This window comes from Pipistrellus hanaki, assembly GCF_964339955.1.
Source record: "Pipistrellus hanaki genome assembly, chromosome: 6".
NCBI lineage: Eukaryota > Metazoa > Chordata > Mammalia > Chiroptera > Vespertilionidae > Pipistrellus > Pipistrellus hanaki.
Window position 1 is genome coordinate 70,167,540 of NC_140508.1, and position 19,181 is coordinate 70,186,720.

The 19,181-nt window shown below is 37.6% G+C and overlaps 1 protein-coding gene across 1 annotated transcript in view; it reads right to left on the bottom strand.

Moving 5' to 3' along the window:
• DCC (DCC netrin 1 receptor) overlaps positions 1 to 19,181 on the bottom strand; it is an 893,480-nt gene that overhangs the window by 41,517 nt on the left and 832,782 nt on the right. Inside the window, exons 23-24 of the mRNA XM_084888913.1 lie at positions 6,880 to 7,042; positions 20 to 246 (exon numbers count right to left, since the gene is read on the bottom strand). Of these exons, the coding sequence (XP_084745039.1) occupies positions 20 to 246; positions 6,880 to 7,042 (390 nt within the window). The remainder of the gene's footprint in view (positions 1 to 19; positions 247 to 6,879; positions 7,043 to 19,181) is intronic.

Below are 19,181 nucleotides of genomic sequence, written 5' to 3' on the forward strand. Positions count from 1 at the left end.
TGGCAGAGGGGAGAATTACCTGAATGAGAGGTGCTTTTGCTTCCCATTTGGGTTTCTGACTGGCTGTGACTGACTGGTGTGAGCTCTTGGCAACTTTGGATGGGGGTGTCCCTCCCAGTAGGGTCGGTGCCTGATGGCTTCTCGATGTTTTTCATCTCCATTTCCTCATGATGTATCCAAAGATCAGGGGGTCGCAGGTCCTTCTGGCTGCCCTTCCTTTTGCCAACACTGTGAGTGGCCCGTTTCCTATGGAACAGAATTAGAAGGCAAATGTGAGAGCCTCGCCTCAATGGCCATGTCTTTCTCTTCTCTGTCCATTCAAGTTAGAAGCCGGGGAAGGAAGCAAAAGCACTCCCAGGAGGAAACCTGTGAAAGCCAGGAATTGGCAGGCTTGTGTTGGCAGCCTTCCTCCCTTTCCCAGGAGCGTCACCACGTGGCAGGAGATGTGGTGCTGAGTCCCCAGGGTCTCGGTGGTCTGCCAGGGAGCACCTCCCTTCAGCTTTCCCAGCTGCAAATCAAGCACAAGCTGACAATTTCGATGGAGCCATATGCCAGTCTTTGGAGTGAGGCATAAGGTAACTGGCTGTAGCATCTGCTTAGGAGATAAAGGAAGGAACTGCTTTGAAAAGGTAAACAGAAATAAAAAGGCCAGAGTCTGTGCCAACAGCCAAGATAGAAGCTTAGAAGGAGGTCTACACATCTGCTGTAAAATTTAATGTGCAATCGGGAAGCTTGCTCTTGTGGACAAAAGACCACAAGAGGATGTGCTTAAGAGAAGAAAACACTTTCCCTTAGAGCCACTAAGTATCAAACACAGTAAGACCCAGCCTTCTGAAAAGAGAACACCCTTGGAAGTGTGATTCAAATGCCTCTTACTTGACTCAATAAGAATTTGGCCCACCCGGCATTGCTCAGTGGTTGAGCATCATGGTTTGCAACTAGGAGGTCATGGTTTGATTTCCAGTCAGGGCACATACCTGGGTTGCGGGCTCAATCCCCAGGGAGGCAGCCAATCGATGATTCTCTTTCATCATTGATGTTTCTCTCTCTCTCTCATTTCCTTTCTGAAATCAATAAAAATATATTTTTAAAAAAGAATTTTGCATCATTAAATTTTTCAATGGTCCTCTCTCCTTGGGCCTAGTGAAATTCAACTATTCTCTGCATACTAAGTAAAGTAGCAGGATGCTCATGCTAGCCATTCTCTGCAGCAGGGTGAGCAGTCAATGGCCTGTAGGCCAGACCTGCCCTGCTGCCTGCTCTTGTAAATAAAGTTTTATTGGAATCCTGCAGAGCTCATTCACTTCTGCAGTATAGTGTTGAATAGGTGCAAACAAAGACCACAAGTCCCACAAAACCTAAAATATGCACTGTTGGGCCTTTTTCAGAGAGTTTTCAACCTCTGTTCTACAGTTTTGTAATTTTTAAAAACCTCCACTTATAGGTTCTACTACTTTTAAAATAATAATAATATCGCTTCATAAGACAAACTTCAGAGGGTTAAAATCTAACTTTGGTCACAAGCCCAGATAAGTACCTCCTTTCCACATTTTTCACTCGCAGTGCTTTGCAAGAATAACTACTTTTTATCACTGCAAAATTGTTCAAACAAATTACTCAGGGAAAACTCTTTGTAACCTTGCAAGGCCAAGGAGAGTAGCTCTGTTTTCCCAACCACTGAATAAGATGCTTGCCCATATTAGATAATTAATACGTTTGATGGTGTGATTTATTACATTTTCCTTAATAGTCTTTCCTTTGTCATGCTGATGAGTGTAAAATTCATCCATGCTGATGAGTGTAAAACACAAAGAACCCCAGACTTAATATCTACTTAGTAGTTTATGGGAAAAACAAGGCAATGTTTCCTGCTCTAATATTTCCCTCCAAAGTAACTGCATTTTGATGATTTTCTGGAAGGAAGGTCATTCCGGCTCTAGACCATTGTCCCTTCTTAACTATGTGTCAAGAACTCCGCTAAGTACTGGAAATGCAAAGATAGGTGAGACATTGGGAGCTTAATAAATGTACAGAGAATGGCATGGCTTCTGGGAATTTCTACGTTCGTGGACTGGGACATGGGAGGTAGGAAAGCTATCATGAAAAACCAGAGGGGGCCAAATCACAGGAGGCTGTGCCTCCAATAGATACATTTTTAATAATAATAGTAAGTCTATGGGGCACTGCAGAAAGAGTTATAGCTTAGGACTCAACATGAATCAGATGTTACTTTGTAGGATGCAGATCACATACTCAACACATAGTAATTACTTGAATTAAATAATAATAATTATTATTATTGACAAAAGTATTTCTTAAGATTTTTAAAAATTAATTTTTAGAGAGAGAGGAAAGGAGATAGAGAGCAATATCAACATGAGAGTGAAACATCCACTGGGGATCGAGTCAGCAATTGGGGCACGTGTCCTGACTGGGAATTGAATTGGCTACCATTGGGTACAAGGAACAATACCCAAACAACTGAGCCACATGGGTCAAGGCTTAAAAATATTCTTTTGCTAGATTCTTCTTTGATTCTTTATTGGATCACCCTGCATATAACTGATTATTATAAAAGGAGTTTATTTTTTTAAACTTATAATTGGTATGCTGGGGACATGAATGGCTAAGAACCAACACTGATTGAGTATACATTTTATTCGAATGTGCCCTTCAAAGTCCTACATGGCTAGTATCATTTCAGAGGTCCTTTTGTCACCTTATAATTAATTAATAAGTTCAAGTTCTCATTCTGTGCTTAGCAATCCTTTGCTCAAATTGTTCACAAGAGGCAGTCATAGAGCTCCATACTAATTCTCCTGGTCACACAGACATGTGTCCAAGATCTGAAGGGAGATTGATGTGGGGACACTGCCCACTGGGAATTTAGGGAGGTCTGCAGGCAGAAAGAAGACCTGAACTGAGGTGAAAAATGATTGTAATTTAACTAGGAAAAATATGTTGGGAAGTATAAACTGCCCTGAACCCTCCATCCAAATCCTTCCCAAAGGGTTCTAATTCTCCATAGTGATCATTTTTATTCTACTAAATGCTATTAAAAACAAAAAATGTATTAGAAACCCAGGGAAAATGTGTCTTAAATTCTCAAATGAAACTGTATTTTTCTGAGGTGGAATTAAGATATTTCAGGATGCTAAGTGGTTGAGAGTTAAAATCTGTGTGGTAGATACAAAAAAAAAAAAAAAAAAAAAAAGATAAAATTGTTAAAACTGTGAAAATCAAATGACCTAGAGTAATTAAGATAGAGTAGATTTCCTTTAAGAGTTTAAACATTTGAGTCAAAATCGGTTTGACTCAGTGGATAGAGCGTCGGCCTGCGGACTGAAGGGTCCCGGGTTTGATTCCAGTCAAGGGCATGTACCTTGGTTGCAGGCACATCCCCGGGGTGTGTGTGCAAGAGGCAGCTGATCGATGATTCTCTCTCATCGATGTTTCTAACTCTCTATCCCTCTCTCTTCCTCTCTGTAAAAAAAATCAATAAAATATATTTAAAAAAAAAAGAGTTTAACATTTGATCTTGAGTAGTGAAAGTAATTATTTTGGTCAGGATTTGAATGCGTGCTAATATGTAAAACTTGCTGTGTGCCTGTCAAATAAAATAGAAGGTCTTAAATTTTATTTACATATTAAAATTTAATGTATTCAGAAAAATTGTTGATCATCTACAGATGTGATAACTATGTGTCTTGGATTCCCAGGATATTCTCAATGTCAAATATATTGGCTTTAGTACCTATGGCTACATTATGACTTACCAAACCATGTTATATACTTTGGCCAGAAAAATGTATGGCTTTATTAAAAACACAGAACACCCCATATCAAATAAATCTTTCATAAAATGCTTTTTCTATATTATGACATTCTATAATCTTACTAATTCTAAATGTGTAAGGGGAATCTCTTCAAAGAAGTACAACATTTCAAATCAATAATTAAAAATAAATAAAATTATTTTTATTTCATATTAGTTTGAAGTTAAATGCTGCTATGTGTTCTATAACTTAGTAGTATTCCATTGGGAATTTCAGTGTTTATAAGGTAGAGGAGATGATAAAAAAGTATTTAGTCCTATTTCTCATTTGAGGAAACTAAGAGGAATTAGCTCTTCCCTTAGGTTTAATTAAATACCATTGACTTAATTAAATGAGTGGTAGAATCAGAACTAGATCTTGGGTTCTAACTTCTGGTAGTTATTTTACATCACAAAAATAAAATCTTACAAACTAGAATATGAGTCAATTAGATAACCAACCTCATTATTATATATGAGGTCTATGTAATAAACTATATGAATATGATTAACTATAGAATAAAATGTACAGACACTGACTTGAATGAAATATTACTGATAGTATGCACACATATGTTTCAAGTCAATTTGAATGCAATTCACATCCCCCAATAAAACACAAAGAAAACTTATATCCTCAGCACTTCCAGATAGAGAGATAATGAAGAAGACCATGAATTGATTCCCTATTTCACTTTATTAATTCCATTAAACTCCCATTTTTTTTCCTGAGAGCCCTATAAGGGGCAATATTTCTGTTTCAAATTGGAATTGATTTTGCTTTCATCTGCATTACTTAATTTGTCCTAAAAGGCTCAATGGCATTGGGATAGGAGTCCTCAATGAAATCAAGAAAAACTAAATTAAAACTCAGAAATATCTAGAAGAAGAAACTTATTTTTCTCCCTTTCTGTTAACATGTACAAAGAGACAAAAATGAATGGCAATGGTCTGTGATTGAATAAAGGTATATGCATAAACATGGTGAAAATGTGCCAAATAAATATCGAGAGACTGGGAGAAAAAGGAGGCAGTAAGTACAGGAACTCACAATCCACTTTTTTTTTTTTTTTTTAAGTTTTCAGTTATTAATGAGATGGTTTGCTCTTTTGTTCTTAAAACCAAGTCATATACAATGCTCAGCCTCTACTCATTCTAAGTAAAATCTTTAAGTTCTTACCAAGGTGCTTAATGTGGAATTTAAGATAATTTGAGAGTTTCTCTAAATAGTATAAAATCCCACTTTTGCACATTGAGAAGACTGGCGTTTTCTCTGTGGGTGGACAGAATATGTCCAGTATTTCAGTTCATTAGGTCAATATCACCCTCAAATATCCTTTTTGCAATGATAAAAATAGAAAGCAAAACAAAATGCCAGTGCTACAGATGGTTGAGCTAGCAAATTTAATTTTGTGACTTCACTGATGTTTTTATAACTATCATGAAACAGGCTAAGTTGGGTATGGTATCCTCCCAACTTCCCCTTTTGTGGTTCTTCCTCAGCTCTGCCTCAGATGCCCAATGCCATGATGTTCTACCAATATAAACTTGCACAACTCTTTCTTAGAAATGCTGGGCCAAGAGATTGTTTAATGCTTTATTCAAGTATGTTCCCCCACCTCCACCCCCAGAGCCTTACTAAGTGCCCAGCACCCCGGAAGCTCTGTGGGTGACCATCAATTCCCAGAATGGTCATGTATAAGACTGGTCTTATTAAGCTCAATTTTCTGATTTCTTGTTTGGACACAATGCACCAGCACACCAGCTTCAAGATAGTCAATCACATGGATGCAGTTAGATACCAAATTTTCCTGCATAGATATAAATTAAATACAAAGACTGCATCTCTATCCCCCTATGTAACATTCTTCAATATGTATTGTAGATATTCCTTATCCTGTTTCTAATCACTTCACTTCAAGATGCTGGAAGATTCACTACAGATCAACAAGTACAGTTACAGGAACTTTTCAAAAGAGAAAGGCTGAGATATTAGCAAGGAAAGAGGGAAAATTATTTGCTAGAGAATCTCTCTTAAAACTTTGGAAATAAGTACAGTGACCTATAGTAGTTAAAGTGAAGTAGACTTCATTTAGGAGTTTAAACATTTGTTCCTCAGTACTGAAAAATGCCAGAAAAAATAAAAACCACAACAACACACACACATAAAACACACACACAAACAACAACAACAACAATAACAACAACAACAACAACAACGAAAGAGCCTCTGATAGCCAATCCAGTAAGATAGTCAGGATGGATTTGAAAAAGTACTAAATTGGTGAGGATGCGGAGAACAATCAGGAGGTTACTGCTGACAATGAACTGGATGGCACAAGGTTAATATAATGCTTAGGGGGTATTGCTAGAAGGGGACAAGCAGGATTAAAACAATCTTTCCACTCTAGACTGTGTACTTTGACTCTCAAGCTCTATTTGTGCTAGAACCTAGAGTTGCATAATAGGAAATATTTAAAAACCCCTCAATTATTACAATTTTCTAGAATCATCATAGCTAGGAAATGTGAACCATTTTGAATTTCCTACTCTCTCTTCCTCAACTTTTGCCTCCAAATTAAACACTCTCTAGTATTGCAACTACAGTGTGTCTGGTATTAGGCAGATATTCATGCAACAAGCATTGATTAAATGCCTACCGGCTTCCTTGCCAAAAGCGATAAACACTTTTAGAGGAACACACATCTTCAACCTTTTATAGATAATTGCAGAGAGGGACATGGTGAAGTCCATTCTCTAAGTGCTACTTCAGGAACACCTGCTGTCACTTGAATGAAAGAATATGTCCTCAAGAAGTGAAATAGAACAGAGATGCAAAGTGGATCTGTAGGATTCTACTATTCAGTCTGCAAGTCTAGCCCTCGCTCAATTCAGTTAATGGGCGTGGACTGGACCAAAGGCAAGGTTTTGCCCAGGCCAAGAGATAAGAAACATGCATGAATTATGAAAGAGCAAGGAAGAAAGCCTTCAAAAATATAATTCAAAAGGATGGTAGTTGGGTCAAGCATGGACCTCTCTCCCTTTGGGAACCAGCTGTTACCTACTTTCTCTGCTGGGCTGAAGAGCGTCGGGTGCAAATCACGGCCGCAATCGCCACCACCAGCACTGTGATGATGCCAACGGTGACCACAATGATCACAAGCAGGTTGCTGTTCTTCTGAGGAGTGACGCTGCCATGAGGGGGGTGCATCTGGCCAATGGGTGGTTCTGGGAAAAGACAGGCAAATGGAGATCAGGTTGAGGGAGACATGGCAGCTCAGGGGTTATCAAGTTCTGTTAGGGATGTGAAGTGTTCCTATTGCTCTGGGTATGGTGAAAACAAAGCAATGAAAACTGAGAAGAAAGACCTAAATGATCTACCCAAGATAAATGAAAGCTATGCCCACACAAAAGCTAATACAATAGCTTTCAGGGTGACATTATTGAAAACAGCCAAAAGTGGAAACCCACATGCCCATCAACTGGCGAAGGGATAAACAGGTGTGGTCTATCCACACAATGGAACACTATCCAGCCATAAAAAAGGAAGGAAGTACTGATACATGGTACAACATGCATGTACCGTAAAAATGTCATGCTAAATGAGAGAAGCCAGACACAAAAAGCCACATGTTGTATAATTCCACTTATAGGAAGTAGCTAGATAGGCCAATCTATAGAAAGGAAAGCAGATTAGAGTTTGGCAGCCAGTAGGGGGAGAAGTGAACAGGGGAATACTGGGAATATGTACAGCTTTCCCTTTGGGGCAATGAAAATGTTCTGGAATTACATGGTGATGGTGGTACAACCTGTGAATATAATGAAGAAGCGCTGAACTGTGCATTTTAAAAGGGAGAATTTAGATTATCTGAATTTTATCTGAATTTAAAAAAGCATTATGCTATCGTATTGACTAGAAAGAGGGAGGGAAGGAGGAATGATGCTTAGTACAATAAGAATTCCAGTGGGACAGGAACCAGGGAAAGCTGTGGTTTATAGAAAATGTGATTTATTTGATGCTACGAAAGATGAACTGTTTGGCACCTATCACTCACAATTTACCTCCATTCCCTTTAAGAAGCTATCTATAAAGCACATTTAATTTTCAACCTCTTGAGAGTGTGAATCCCATTTAAAAGCAGCCAATGGGTATGAAAGAGTGTCATAGAGTCCTGATATCAATGTTGTCCTGTGTCGCAGCAGTACCACAGGGTAGACAATATTTAGGTAAAAATAACAGACTAATAATAGAGTTTTGATAATTTGCTTATGTAAATAAAAATAGCTAATTGACCTTCTAAATTATTTTCTTTAAACCCAAGTCAGTGATCTAATGATCAAAAGTGATCCACAGACATGGAAACATGGAACAGACTGTGGATCTCAAAGGAAAGGTGCGGTGGGGTGGGTGGGAAGAGATCAACCAGTGAACTTGTATGAGTATATACATAGCCCTTGGACATAGACAATAGGGGGGTGAAGGTCTGGGGTGGGGGGTGGGGGTGGGCTATAAGGGGTCAATGGGAGCAAAGAGGGGACATAATGTAATACGTTCAATAAATATTTAAAAAAAAAGAAATACCATGTTTTATGTCATGTTTGTCATTTCAAGCTACACATTTATAAAAAATAAATAGTAGACTATAACTTTATTTATAAATTAACTTAGAAAGTTGCAGAAAGCAATGCCTTTGGATATTTTCCCAGAACTAAGTTTGAAAGTATTTCTCTAATAACCTATATTAGCCTTCTATACTCCTTGAGCAAAATGTTTAGGCCTTTTGCACCTCAATGTTTTTCTTCTTCTGTAAAATTAATAATTATTGGGTACAGTTACTGTCCGGATTAAAGAAAATATATACAACATACCAAGCAGTGCCGGACACAGAGTAAATGCTTATAATTCACTAGAGGCCCAGTACACAAAATTTGTGCATGGGTAAAGAAGGGGGTCCCTCAGACTAGCATGCACCCTCTCCAATCCAGGACCCCTTGGGGGATGTCTGACTGCTGGTTTAGGCCTCAGGGATTGGGGACCACTGGCTCCTAACCATTCATATGCCTCCCAGCCTAATTGCCCCTAACCACTCTGCCTGCCTGCCTGATGCCCCTAACTGCTCCCCTGCTGGCCTGATTGCCCTTAACCACCTCTGCCTACTGGCCTGGTCAAGCCTAACTGTCCTCACCTACCCTCCTGGTCGCTCCTAACTGCCCTCCCTGCTGGCCTGGTTGCCCCTAACTGCCCTCCCCCATTACATATGTGTTCTTATCCCCCATTCCCCAGTGGGCAGATGGGGAGGGACCAAGGAAGGTTGGCTCCAGGGCATGTCCAGCGAACTTGCCCAGTCCTGCCCCACTGGCCACGTTCTAATTGATTACCTTTCAATGTGCATGAATCTGTGAACCAGGGCACTAGTATTAAATAAAATGTTGCCTAATTAATAATATCCTATACCATTTGTGGACTTTTAAATTACAAAATGTTTATAAATAATCCTCAATGTGAAAGATAAATGAACTAAAAAATGAATATAACCACCAACCCAATACTTGCCTCAAAATCAAAACACTATTGACAAGTTATCTAAGAATCATTGCTTTTTTGAAAAAAACTTTCACCTATACTTAAATAAATATTGATGATTCATCATTAATGAAAAAATAATTAGTGCCTCTCATATAAATTGAATATCAGGGGGCTAGGGGGATCCCAAAAAGTTTTTAATAGCACTATCTGTTAAAAGATTCTGGTTATAAATGAAAGACATAGGATTTCCTTGAAATAATTTTACATTTGCTACAAAGAAATGGGGCTAGTAATGACAGGTCAGAACTTTATCATAGTTTTACTTACAACTTAAAGTCACTTTACAGTAGTGTCTCAATGTGCCCTTTCTGTGCTTAATAAACTAATTGACTGGCATGAATTCACCTTTTATGTGAGAGCTGAGAATGGAGACAGCTGGGGATTTCATGGATTTTTGTTAGCAAGACATTTCTAATAAAGTTGGTTTGAGTTATACCCAGCGGTGTGCCTTCGAACATTTCTAAAAACCTTGTAAACTAGAATCTTTTGAATTTCTACTTGCATTCTCTCTACTCAGGAAGACATCATGTTTCAAGTAAAAAGTAGGACCGCTGAGCATTAGAGAGATTATACTGAGATCATTTTCCTCCAAAGAATGGGTTCATGAGAACTTTCATATAAATCTTTCATTTCAGACCTTTATGGCTTTTTCATAAAAGTTCCATCAGTTTAAAAATTGGCATTTGAGGTCTTGTATTAATTTCCCAATCTCAGTTCAAAAGCTGAGTAATCAGATATCAAACCATCAGTTAAAAAAGTGATTTGATGGTGTCTCTGGATGTAGCTGATATTTGCAGGAGTTGTATTCTATGAAGTTGCCACAAACACTGAATTAGAGAATACTATGTATTGCTCCTAGAGAAAATACAGGGTTAGGTTCCTGTATTCCCTCTGAGTACATTTTTTTTTAATCAACCAATTAATATAATTGCTTTATGTTTGTTTCTATTTAAAGACTCCTTATTTAATAGTAATGCGATTCATTTAATTTAACTCACAGCCAACAGCACTATATAACTCATGCCTCGTGGAGTTTAATCAACACATATTTCCCCTAAAATGCACACCACAGCGTTTTGAGCATTAAGAACAATGGGCATCATTCAGCACCACATTTAGGGGTCACTTAATACAGTAAAACCATAAACAAAAATACAAAGATGAACAAAATTGGCACGAAATACATATATCACTGAAAGGACCTTCATTTATGGTCTGAGTGCTGGAATAAGCCCATGTGTCTCCTTGTCCCATCTCAGCTGACTTTGTGAGTATCGGGCTTCTCAAGTATTTCACATGTTCACAAGTGACCATAAAAGCATTGCAAGCATTGAATGGGGAGGGCTAAAAATGCATTTTAGCAAGAAGATGAATTCACAAATACAGAATCTATGAATAATGATGATTATATATTTAAATATATCAAAAGGCTGCTCCAAATTAGGAAGATTTTTGGAGTTCACAAATCTTGATTAGTGCAGTTCAGGGTTCTGGGAGACAGCTTGACTCAGAAAGGGCAAGATGACATTTACCACCTCCCAGGCTCAGAGGGGAAGCTGCCTGGTGTAACTCAAAAGACTTGCAAATATCCTCCAGGACACTGTGATTACTTCGAGAGATAATGGATACAAGGCACTGACCTCAGGCCCTGCACGGAGTTGGCACTCAACCAACACCATAATGTTGTGACTCAGTTATTTCATTCTGTGTAAGTTTTCCAAATTAAAGAAAAAGATAATATACTATGCATGTGTCTGATGTTAGCATAAAATGTGGGTATCCGGGGTCTGAGTAAGCCATATCTGACTGTCTCACTGATAACAGTGAGAAAGGAATCAATTTTATTTTACATCACATGAACATTCCATTCATTTTTTTTACTTTCATGATGTTTGATCACCATCAATGATTTCACACTTTTCCTATTAAATTTAATAATAGCAAACATAGATATTTTATAATCTGATGGGTATAAAGTTTTGTTAATGATTAGAAAACTTCATTCATTTTTATAATACTTTGTAAGTCTTCAAAAAATGTTTTATGTTTCTTATCAGAGTTGCCCTCAAAAACTCTGCCAGAAGCTTATTGGTAGACCAGTACTCTGAGTGCTTGATTTTCTTACAGAAAACAAAACCAAGTATTGTATCCAGGAGTCCTGGCTCCTATTTTTGAGGACCTATTCCCATTGCCACAATGGCTGGGCCCTAATAGCTACACAATGTCCACAAGTAGGTAAACGATGTGAACATTAGGTTCACCTGCCCAGTTCTGAGGAGAGATGATCCAGAGAGTTTCTAGTTCAGGACTGAACTTCTCTCTACAGCTTCAGGCTTCCCTGGTAATAGTTTTATTAGCAGAACACTTTGACCTCAAAATATGTCTTAAACATTTTATAGGTTTTTGAATTTGAATGGAAATGCATATGGCACTGAATTTTCCCGAGCATTTCCCCCTGAAATAAATTGCCATATAGTCATTAGTTGGAAGAGATCTCACAGATAATCTAGCTCAATGTTCCCTACAGTAAACTATTAATCAGCATTATGGGGGGAAAAGTTCCTTTGTCAATTAAGTTAGAAAACATATTTCTTTCCTCAAATCTCAGACTTTTGAACATGCTTATCTAAACTGTGCATTGCCAGGAGAGATTGGGCAGGGATGTTAGAGAATGTATCTGGTTATTCCATAAACATGAATGGAAGATCCAGTTAGGTGCTGTGGATATGATGCTGTGATCAAAACATGAAGGGATCTTAGAGGGCATTATGCTAAGTGATGTAAGTTAGGCAGAGAAAGACAAATGCTGTATGAATCGCTCATGTGTAGAATCTTAAAAAGCCTGAACTCATTGAAACAGAGACTAGAATGATAGTTACCAGGGGCTAGGGGCTTGGGGAAATGGTCAAAAAGTACAAACTTCTAGTGATAAGATGAATACATTCTGCAGACACAATGTACAGCATGGAAATTATATGGATATATTGCATTATATACTGGAAGTTGCAAAAATAAATAAAAAAGTTGCTAAGAGACTTTAATGTTTTTATTACATAAAATGGTAATTATGTGATGTGAGGGAGGTGTTAATTAAGCTATAGTGGTCTACATTTTGCAATATCTAAGTATATCAAATACCTTCGATTTACACTCTGTTATATATCCATTATATCTCAATAAGCCTTGTGTGGGGCATAAAAGTATTCAAGCATGCAAAAATAAACTATTTGAGATAAAAAAATATATAGTTTTGATGTAGTCATAGGCCTGCCTAACCAGTTGGACTAGTGAAAGAAAAAAAATATTTTATATTAAATGACCTGCTTTTTCCTCTCCTAAAGCATGTGCCCTGTCTGGGTCACTGTGACATGAATAGCAAATCAGATTACTTTTCACCTGGGCTGAAAGCAGAGCTGTTAGGAGTTCTGAAAATTCAGTCTTGGAGCTATTTTTCTGGTAGAGTGGAGAGGGAACAGCCAGGCTGTGGAACCATTAGTAAGTACTGAAAGGTTCACACCCATTGTTCCACAATAATTTGCATGCCACTGTCTTTTTGTATATTGTGTGGTCTGAGATCAATTTTCAAAGGAGAATATTGTGATTATTCTCCACCTACCTCCCCACAAAAACAAAACAAATAAGCAAAAAAAAAAAAACAAACAACCAAAAACAAAACCCAAACAAACAAACAAACAAAAACCCAGAGGCATGATTTTTTTTCCTTTTTTTCTCCCCCCATGGAGTTTACTACTTACTGGAAAAGACATAGTGAATAGATCACGAAGCAAATAAACATAAAATTACAACTGCAATTGGTGTTTAACACAAGAGTGAAGTTTACATAGAAAGATGTAATATGAGGAGGAAATGGTCATTGGAGGAGGAGGGAGGAGGTAAAAGCCTCACCACAGAAGTAACATTTAGGCTGAACCCAGGGCATTGCTAGGAGTTAATGCCTATTCCTCTACAAGGGAAATGGGAGCAGGTCATGTGTCTGGAACCTTGGGAGCAAAAGGGGAATGACCCAAGAGGAGGGAAGAATGAGAAATAGGACCCAGTTCACAGAGCTTGGTAGACCACTGTCAATTACTCGACGTGGAATCACAGAACATTTAGAGGTTTTCAGGAAGGAACAGACTTGATTTGTTTTAAGAAGACATCTCTCCCTGCTGTGTGGAGCAGGGCTGGTGGGGAAAGCCGAGCAGCCAGCAGAAAGAATACTGAATTTCTCCAGGTGAGAGAAGATGCTAGTTTGAACTGAGATGGTGGCTATTACAATCAGACAGAGTGTACAGTTACCCAATATAGTTTGAAAGTAAATGAACAAAGTGAATTGCATGTGGGGAAGTTAAAGAAGTCAGGTTCAGGCTTAAGTAATACAGGCAGTCCTCGGGTTATGTCAGACTTGATGTACATCGTTTCATGGTTATGTCGCCATATCCCATTCATTTATATATATAAAAAAAAGTTCCGTCATTTCAACTTGTGTACATATGTGCTTTATGCTTATTATTTATTTGCCACAAGCAAAGGTCAGGAATGGTTGTCTTTCTGTTAAATTTATTTTGCTGTCATTTCATTACTGCTGTGTATGTGCTCCATGTGAGTGACATAGGTGCTCATGTAGGTGGGTTCTGACTGCGAAAATCACATTACGTTGCCATAGGAATGGATCTCCCATGTAACCCGAGGACCTTCTGTAGTCCTTATGCCTGAGATGAGGGAGAGGAAGTTAGGGCAGGCTCAGGGAGGGCAGACAAACATTCCGTCTTGAATATGTCAGGTGGAGATCTTTGGTACATTACAAAGAGGCAGCTAGAGTTTGGCAGTTGGCACACAAATGGACTGTGAAGCCCTGGGAGTGGATGAGATCACCAGAATCAAGAGTACAGTGTGAGCAGAGAAGCTCTCTCAAGACTCAGATCTAGTGTTGAAGCAGAAGGGGGGGACCTGGCCAAAGAGACATGAAAGGCCAAACACGTTTCCCAATGTTTAATTAATGAAGCACTTCTTTTTTTTCTCAGAGCTTCTCATGTGACCTGGGTACACTGGAACAACTTTTGGGGAATAGTCATCTAGATCAGTGATTTTTATCTGGGGGAATTGTGCCCCCCTTCTCTCCTCGGGGAAACTGGGCAATGTCCAGAGGCATTTTTGGTTGTTACATGGAAGGGGGAAATATGACTGGCCTCTAACAGATAAAGGCTAGGGAAGCTGCTAAACATCCTACAAGGCAAATGCACAGGATAGGTCTCAGAACAAAAGATTATCCAGGCCCCGGTGGCAATAGTTTCGAGGTTGAGAAATCCTGACTAGCTAAATAGGTCCTATATTCAGATGAAAAACTGAAACACAGAGTTTAAGTGACATAATCCCTGGCAAAGTCTAGAACCTGGTTTTGGGTTTTGTCTGGGATCCTTAAAATCATTTGGGATAGATATTGGTGGGAAGATCCTTTTATAGACTAGAACCTGAGACCCTGGAAAACTTCAATGATCTTTCCACAAAAAAACAAAACAAAAAACAAAAAACCAACCGTAAAATTTTATTTCTGGACCTTTCCTTTGGTAGTCTGTTGAATGTTTTATAAACAGCTTACCAACCTATGTTGATCACTTCATGCAAACATGGAAAGAGTTTTTGTGTATATTTTGTTTAGATTAGTTTAAATGGTATTGAGATCTGAAAAGAATAAAACAAAGTTTTCTAAAACTAGACGACACATAATGCTATTTTTTCCTAAACACAGAGTACAAGCCATGTTTTGCAGAACACATAATATGCTTCTGAATATTCAAAAATAATTAATAACATTGATTTTTAAATAACATTTCACCAAAGTATCACCATAGTTTTCAACATAGTTTTAATTTAGTTTTTAAAGGTTGAGGTCAATATAACAACATTTTTTGTAGGGTTCATATATTTCTTAACCAAGGTTACTAATTTTTAAATTATTGGAAGAGCAACCCACAAAAATAAACTGGTGATTTATCATCCTCACTAAGAAAAACATGATGTAATTGAAGTAATTTTCACTATTCTTGTCATTCATACAAACATAAACTACAAAGTCACATTTTACAGAAGTTGAAGATGTTTCTGCTTTAAAAATGGGGACTATACTTCAAAACTGAATGCCTCATAAAAATAAAATACTACCATATCACCACATATTGGCTTTGAGTCTACTTGTCATCATAAAATAATTTGGAGACCTCTTCAGTATCCTCAATTTAATTAAGGTCTTCCTACTACAACAGTAAACATGAATTATATCTTTGTTTTTCTTCTTTTGAATTTCATTTTAAAAGCGTGACATGCTTAGGAGAAAGTAAATGATTGGCTATGTCTAAATTTGTTTGCACCTGGCTTGAGTATCCTGACAATAAGCCATTGTTCTCTTACAAGGCATTGAAGAATGAATCCAGCAAGGTAGGGAAAGAGAAAACCTCTATAATCCCATCACTCTAAGAGGAGATGTAAAAAATCTGCATTATATATAAGGTTCACAAATTCAAATTTTAAAATATTTTCATTGATACAGCCTACCTTTTAAAGATGGGGTGGGGTTAGAGTTCTACCAGTCAGGGTATCATTTGTCCATCTATTTGGAAAATATACCTCCTTCTTCAGACCTAAGGCATTAGTAGGATTTTAATCAAAAGATCTGGTTTTTAGAGGCCTTTGCTGATTTGCTTGCAATAGCCCAAACTAAAATCAAATTACAAATTTGCTTTCATTTATCTGCTAGCTAAACAGAAAAGGAAGTAGATTAAGTTTGCCTGTCACCACCCCTGTCTCTCTGAGGTTATCAATTCACCTTAGTCAAGCAGCCTGTCATAATTTATTATTCCAGTAGGGATTCTAGAACTATTTCAGGTGCTTTGTTCATCCCATCTATTTAAGAATATCTAAAACGCCATGAAGTGATACAGAAAATTAAGAAGGAATAATGCCAATAATCTAAACTGGTTTAAAGTAACGAATACCATTCATCTATTATTAAATTAATCATAATTACATTTACAATTATATTTTCACTAGAAATATTCAGTAAAATGTAAAAACCACAATGAAAGACATTTCTCGCAATTACTGTCATTCCCTTTATGTGAGGTCTGACTCCCATGAAAAGTTCTTGTTGACTAACCCCAACATAAAATTTGTCTGAGGGTTTCTTTTCAACCAGAGAATTTGTTTTATTTGGAAGGGAATGTTTAAATAGTCAATACCAAGGTTTTAAACTTGATCCCAAATTAGAATTGCACATTTAATAATTAAAAATAAAGATACAGCTATCTGAATTATTTCTAGCTCCCTATGTATATATACATTGAAAAAATATTACAATGGATATCCTTTGCAATATTTTTCTTTATCTCATATTTATAGGCAATTAGAAAGGATTCAAGTTTTACTGGGCTTCCTGTGTGTTTAGATATTAAGTTTGGCAATTCTGTGCAAGATTAAAGTTCTTTAGGACTCAGTTTAAGAGACTACAGGGTTCTGTATCTGTGGCTAACATCTGATCCACTGTTCACACAAGTAAACACTGCTTAGTAGTGGATGGAAACTGTTAGAAGATAATGGTCCTTTCCCAATTATCTATAACAATTCTTTCTTTAACTTTCTGGAACTCTGTCTCTTCAAAAAAAATTATTCTATAGGTATGTCTTTACCTGGAAATGAATTCCAACTTTAACCTCCCATAGACACAACAGCTCAGAATCTGTTCTGCAGGATGATTCTAAAAGGGGAAAGTTAATACCCATCAAATGCTCCAAAGCTAGATATGATCTCAGGGTAACAAATACTACAATTAGGTTTCCACACAATTTCAGTGACAACCTTCTTTTCCTCTCCTCACATTTCTGGGATGTTTCACACTCTCATCTTCCCTGGTGCACTTTTCTTTGTCTATTGCTCCTGAAGTGGTCTTTTCCCAATATATCCCATATCTCACAGCAAGTACCCTGCACGCAGTGAGGGCTTTATAGCATTTCTTACTGTGGACTCAAATGCATGCAGGGTGCTCAGGATATTGTTGAGATTTGGGGATAAAAGTTGAAGGAAGAGAATGCAACTTGCAAAGTTTGGGGGAGGGAATTATATCTAAACCAATCTATGCAACATGCTGATGGTCTATTTTCGGTCCAAACACATCCCTCCTCTCATGTTTCTTCTGTGAAATCTCCAAAGTGTGTCTGTGTCTATTGGAATCTGGGAACTATCAGAGCCAGGGACTAGCGATAACAGGCCTCTAAAACTCCAATACCTACAAAAGATAGTAATGCTACTAAAGTGAGGGAGGAGTATCTGTGTAAGACACAAAAGAAGTGGTGAGGGCGATAGCAACCTGGATAGAATATCCTAGACATAATCTTAGAAAAAGCTTGAATGGAATATATTTAGAAAATTTAAATATGAAAAATTGAACTGGTCTGGTTAAGTAAGGCATTAATGACAGACAGGCTGTGCCTGGCAACTGGAAGAGTCAACAGGTAACAATGTGTACCTGAGTCCACCACTGGTCAGGGGAGAGGGGACACTGAGCCTTTCATGGGAGCATCTGGTCTACTCCCCAAATTATACATATCCTCTTTGGGGACAGGAATGCATTAGCTTGCTATAGCCTATGATAGGAAATAATCACATAATTCAACCCTTTATTCTAATGTCATGGTCAGCAAAAAACTTTTAGATTGTAATTTTGGCTTCTTACATGGATTTTTTAACAGAAGGACATCCAAATGGATATTTAGCTATTAATTAATCACATTTCTCATGAAAACCTGCTAAAATTGTTAAGTAAATCATGGTGTTATTTTCATAAAATATAGTACTATATAGCAGCAAAGATAAATGAAGGAGAGCTATTTGCAAATACATGAATAAATCCTAAAAGCAAATTAAATGATCTCACTCATATGTGGAATCTAATGAACAAAATAAACTGTTCAACAAAATAGATCCAGAGACATAGAGGCATGGAACAGACTGTGGAATCTCAGAGGGAAGAGGGGAGTGGGTGGGTGGGAGGGAGAGAATAACCAAAGAACTTGTATGCATATATGCGTAACCCATGGACACCAACAGTAGGGGAGTGAAGACGTGGTTCAGGGGGATAAGGGCAAGCTAGGAGGGGTCAATGGGAGAAAATATATAATATTTTCAACAATAAAGGTCCAAGAAAAACAAAACACAAACTTAAATATAAGAACAAGCTATAGCAGGGTAGATATAGTATGATATTACCACAATATTTAGTGGAACATATACACTTATGGTAAATATCATATTTGGGAGAGTGGTTACAACACAGTGAGAAATGGAGGGAATTTGAGAGAAGCATATGATAAAGCAGAGACTTATACAACATTTTGACTGAATTGTTGACTATTTTATAACTTAACTTAGGTGATGGGTACATGTGTTAATATTTGTATTTTGAATACACGAAATGTATGTTTTTAGTAAATCAAACCAATCAACAATAGGAACGATTTTTTAAGAACCTATAGAGGGAAGTTATCATATATACATCAATGCCTGAGAGTTTGGCTAGTGTTTAACCAATTCCCATAGTTCCTGCTTCAGCAAAACTCAGGACAAGATCCATAAAACAACTCCCAATACCATCCTGCTTCTTCCAGGCAGTTCTCAGATGGCCTCTGTCTGGTGATCCTCAAAACCAAGAGTACACCAATAGGATGAACAGAACTAAATGTCTAATCGTGACTATGTGATGGGAAATTGGCTCTAAGTGCTAGAAGATTT